The sequence below is a fragment of the Sinocyclocheilus anshuiensis genome, unplaced genomic scaffold (genome assembly GCF_001515605.1).
Source record: "Sinocyclocheilus anshuiensis isolate Anshui unplaced genomic scaffold, SAMN03320099.WGS_v1.1 scaffold1312, whole genome shotgun sequence".
NCBI classification, from domain to species: domain Eukaryota; kingdom Metazoa; phylum Chordata; class Actinopteri; order Cypriniformes; family Cyprinidae; genus Sinocyclocheilus; species Sinocyclocheilus anshuiensis.
Window position 1 is genome coordinate 465,981 of NW_015544237.1, and position 5,389 is coordinate 471,369.

The 5,389-nt window shown below is 42.6% G+C and overlaps 1 protein-coding gene across 1 annotated transcript in view; it reads right to left on the reverse strand.

Annotated features, from left to right (window-relative positions):
- Window positions 1-5,389, reverse strand: part of LOC107697597 (zinc finger protein 608-like) — a 16,570-nt gene that overhangs the window by 5,177 nt on the left and 6,004 nt on the right. Inside the window, exons 4-6 of the mRNA XM_016498396.1 lie at window positions 2,287-4,567; window positions 1,542-1,935; window positions 1,298-1,437 (exon numbers count right to left, since the gene is read on the reverse strand). Of these exons, the coding sequence (XP_016353882.1) occupies window positions 1,298-1,437; window positions 1,542-1,935; window positions 2,287-4,567 (2,815 nt within the window). The remainder of the gene's footprint in view (window positions 1-1,297; window positions 1,438-1,541; window positions 1,936-2,286; window positions 4,568-5,389) is intronic.

Genomic DNA, 5,389 nt, shown 5'->3' on the forward strand with positions numbered 1-5,389 from the left:
TATGGTCTTGGCCACCGTGCTGCAGCTCAGTTTCAGGGTCTTGGCAATCTTCTTATAGCCTACGCCATCTTTATGTAGAGCAACAATTCTTTTTTTTCAGATCCTCCGAGAGTTCTTTGCCATGAGGTGCCATGTTGAACTTCCAGTGACCAGTATGAGAGAGTGAGAGCAATAACACCAAATTTAACACACCTGCTCCCCATTCACACCTGAGACCTTGTAACACTAATGAGTCACATGAAACCGGGGAGAGAAAATGGCTAACTGGGCCCAATTTGGACATTTTCACTTAGGGGTGTACTCACTTTTGTGGCCAGAGGTTTAGACATTAATGGCTGTGTGTTGAGTTATTTTTAGTGGACAGCAAATTTACACTGTTATACAAGCTGTACACTCACTACTTTACACTGTAGTAAAGTGTCATTTCTTCAGTGTTGTCACATGAAAAGATATAATAAAATATTTACAAAAATGTGAGGGGTGTACTCACTTCTGTGAGATACTGTACAGTATGTAAAATGTTAAAGGACCTACATGAAACCATGACATTGATCAACTGTCTAATTCATTTAAGTTCAAGTACATCACTATAAACATGTTTTGTGAGTCCATTGTGTACACAATTCCCAACAATTTGCCAGCATTAATTTTTTGTACTTTACATTTTATTGCTGTGTGTCTGGATGTTCCTGATGGAACTATATTTCTGTCATGACAACTCTCGGAGGGATTGACATGGTAATGTACATGACAATGTTAATGTATTTGGTCTTGGCAGAATAGATCTGCTATGCTGCTGCTGCGGCAGAGCAAGTACCAAGACCTGCTACTGCCAATACATCCACAACATGCTGCTGTGAGCATGTAAGAAATGCTGCTGCTGCACATATAACATACATGAAATAACCTCCATATAGCATACATGAATCACCTCGTAGCAGATCTATACAGGTGGAGCTGGGGAAGGTGGAGGGTTTCTGAAGCAAGCTGCAACTGCTACGGCAAGCACTAGTCATATATTTGAATGTTGAGCAGCGAGCTCATTGGCTACCGATACAGGAGAGAGCCAATCAGCTGTGCCATGTGATAATGATGTCATTAGGTCAGATTGAGTTAGACCAATCGGACTGCGCCATCTAGAGTTTCATGCCAGAACACTGTATTTACGTTGTGGGTATTTAGCAGATGCTGCTATCCAGAACAATTTTAGCTTCACAGTTTGTATAGACCACATTTAGGTCCATATTATAAGCCTTACTAAAAATGGTTTACTTGTTTTTTGAAGTGAGATACATACAACAGGAGATTTGCCATGATACGGCAGGAGAGGATGTGACAGAAGCTCTAATGCTGTTGAATCTGTTACTGGTTTGCTGCTTTGTACCCCTTCTGAATCCTCTCTCCCTGCCGTTTTTCCATACAGAGGGTAATGGAAACCTAGATGGAAAACACACAACTTACACTTTACAAGTAGTTTGTAGTACAAGCTCCACTATATGAAAGTTTTGGGGTCATATTTACGATGTACAGAAGACGATTACCTGGGTAATTATGCACCAAAGCTGGAGACATCACTCTGTAAGCATTGCTGCTCGTCTCACACAGGTGTAAATATGGGTAGGAGTGCTGAAACTGGATGAAGGACTGCTGGGGTGACGACGCGGCCCCTCTTGCATTCTGCGAGTCTTCAGACATCTCATCCGCTATCTCGTCCACCTCCGGTCTGGTACTTTCCTCGATGACCTCGTCAGCCATCTCACACTTGACGTTCTGGTGTTCAGACTCCAGCCTGGACTCGGGCTCTAGAGGCAGGTGCCAATCTTTCCCCTTGTCTGGACTCAGACTCATTTCCTCAGAGATCCTGTTGACCTCTTGATTTTGCTGCTTCACATATTTGGACTGATAAGAGTGGCTCCAGGACTGAGATTCTGAAGCCTAAACCCAGAGGAACATCTACTGTCAAATAGTTTCTGGTCTGACAACCAATGAAATTACACACCTTACAGGGAAGCCCTTTGTTATGAAACAGTAGCCCTGAGAAACTAGTGTTTAATGAGTTCTTTGTCATGGAAAATTTCAAAAAGGATGGCATTGTCTTAAAAATAAATATGCTCTCAATCATCAAAGAATCCTGGCAATTTGATCATTTGATGATTAAGGATCATATTTCCAAAACAACATAATTTGGATTGATATTCCAGCAAAACCAAGGACATTTCTAGAAGTCTGTTATTGTCTTTATAAGAACATTTCCTCAGTAAATGATAAGTAACATCAGTAACTTACATTTAGAAATGTTACATTTGTGTCCACATTTGATTTTGAGTTTGAACTCTCCAAACTGAGGTCTTCAGATTCCTTGAGAACCCCTTGTTCTTTTGACATGGAGATATGGGACGTTTTCCCCTGTTGCTGCTGCTGCTGAAACGACAGCTGCTTGTCCAAATCCACATAGATGAAGCCAGGTTTTGCACAGTTAATCTTAGCAGAGTTCGCCCCTTTATGAATCGACTGAGGAGAGCTTATAAATGGTTTTTGCTCATCCTTTGTTCGTTCCTTTTGCTCAGATCCTCGTCTAACTTGACCTCTACTCTTGCTATACTGCATTTCCTCACAGCATGCCTCACTGAGAGGTCTGTGGGTGCTGGGCATCATTAGAACCTTCTGGTCCATTGAAACACCCCGGCTGTACTGTCCATAGTACAAAGACTGAGCCAGCGCTGTGTGCGTTTCAGCGTACTGAAGCTGTGATTGGGAACTTGAGTGGCTAGAGGATTCTGAGCTTTTTATATCCTCATTTAAATCTCTCAAATCATCCTTCGTCCGACCGTAAGGTGAGGCCACCTTATGGAACGAAGTGGAATTGGCTTGCCCAGAATGCAAGTAACCTGGGATGCAATGGGATTCATAACCATGGCTGTGAGATGTGGACTGGATCTCTTTTCCTGGTGTCACTGTGGGAGCGTTACTCATTGAGGGAATTTTGGGATTGATGTTGCTGTTTGAGTTTGAATCTTGTGTCGAGTTCTTTCTGGACCTTGAGTTTGACCCACCATCCTCAGCTGCATCGGATATGTCGGAGTATGCAGGACTGTTTGTTTTAGCACTCGTTCCATCTCCGTTTGTAAGAGGGACGCAGTCCGTTCTTGCAGAGCTCCCAATGGAAGGACTCGGTGCATTGTCTGAGAAGGTGTACACCTTGTCGGCCTCAGCTCTGATACTCGCCATGCGGCTTTCTTGCATTTCACTTGGACCGTTTACAACATCTTGCTTGCTCAAGTGCTCTTTCAAGAGGCTCACAGGAAAGTCTTTCGCGATACTCTTTGTATCGTCCGTTTTTGTGTAAATCGGGTCACTTTTGGGACTCCGGGTATCTTTACAATTCCTGTCCTTTAATCGATGCTTTTCCTTTCTCTTACTGTCTTTGCTCAGGACTGCGGTGGCGTTGGCCATGTTAACTTGTGCAATAACGTCCAGCTTTGGCTTGATGGGTTTCAGTGAGAGGTTCTTGGCTTTAGTGAGGGCAACAGTCGGAGAAGCCTGATGAGAAGAAACTTCTGTGATTTTAGTGGAAAATGCAGCGGGTGGAATAGCGGTCAGCTTCGGAGGAGCAGGGGCAGCGTTGATGAGTCTGTTGGTTCGAGACTTGGCTAAGCATCTCTCAGTGAACCCTTCTTTCTTAACTTTGTTACATATGTCCCTCTTATCAATAGCACCCTCCGCTTCGAGCTTAGGCATCTCAACAGATGTGTTACGATCCGTCATGAGGCAATTCTCAAGGACAACGGACATGTTGGAAATGAGTGGGAGGTTGCTCAGATCGTCAATTGATCCGTCTTTACTTGCCACATTTGGGCGTAGTTTTGCATTGGCTATGGGACTGCTATCATTGTTGAGCAATGCTTTCCTGCTCTTTGGAGAACCGACTGCATTGAGTTTATACATGCTTCTGGGCTTCTTGGAGATGATGTTCTCAGAAGAATCAAAAGGTACTGAGCTGAGTGCTTCATCAAAATCTGAAAGTCTGTCCTCGCTCTCCACCTCAAACTCTTGCTTTCTGTCACTGTTCAGGTGAGCGTGTGACTGGTGGTAACGGAGCCCGTTGATATGTTTGTACTTCTTGTTGCAGTTTGGATGCGGACAGTCTATTAGCATTGGCGATGCGCAAACTTGATCAAGAAACACAGGGTCGGATTTACCCTGAGGGGTGGAAGGAGCGCTCCTGGATTTGGCTCGTATCCTTTTCCCATTCCCATTTCTAATGTCATCCGAGACCAAGCTTAAATCTAGATCGGCTGGGGCTTTGCCTTTTCGTTTTCCACACATAAGTGGATTGGATTTGATGTCATCCACGGCGTAGTATCCTGGTGTCCTACAGCCACTGAGGTTCAGACTCCCTCGTCTTCCTTTGTTGCCGATTCCCACACCGCGCCTCTTGTGAGTTAGCCCTCGTATCTTGGAAAGACTCGGGTCTACAGCTGGTTGATCTGGTATGGCCAGCCGCATCCGTTTACCACGTCCACGTGCGTAAGGCATTTCAGAGTCACTCATTAGTGATTCACAAAACCTAGTTAAGAACAACAAGGAGTCATGAGTGTATGTAAATAAATCAACTTTCTTAAAATTAACGGATCTAAATTCAAAACAGGTTTGAATCTTGACCTAAAATACTTCTTGAATCTTAATTTAAATGTATATATACTAGGGATAGCAAGATTCACCGATCGGTGCATCGGCATAAAAGTTAATGATGCGATGCATCGATTTTAAAAAAGTGTGCATCGGATACAAGTTAGAATTTGTATTGTATTTATATTTGCATCAGTAAAAACCGATTAATTTATATATAAGTATACTTGTATTATTAAGAAAGCAGTGGTGGACAGTAACGGAGTAGTTTTACTTCGTTACTGTACTTATTAAGTACATTTTTCAAGTATCTGTACTTTACTGGAGTAATTTTATTTTGAGTAACATTTACTTTTACTTCACTACATTCCAAAGCATAAGATCGTATTTTTTACTTCACTACATTTCATAAAACATATCGTTACTCCTTACAATATATCACATGCTCTGACACGCAGAAGCGGTGTCTGATTCAAGAACGAACTGATTCTTTTCAATTAACCTTTTAAATCGGTTCGCAAATCGCACCAAACGATTCACTCACGAATTAGAATGAACCGATTGCAGCTGTTCTCAAGTCGACAACTCACTGATTTAAATGATCCGTTTAGTGCGAGTCTCCAGTGAACTGAATTCACAAGTAAGAACCGGGAGATCTTGTGAGCGCGCGCGCGACTGATGCTGCTAAAAGTAAGTTACTAATGTCGAATTTTAGGATTAATTATTGTAACTGAAAATCATATTTAGGTCAAAACTGTCA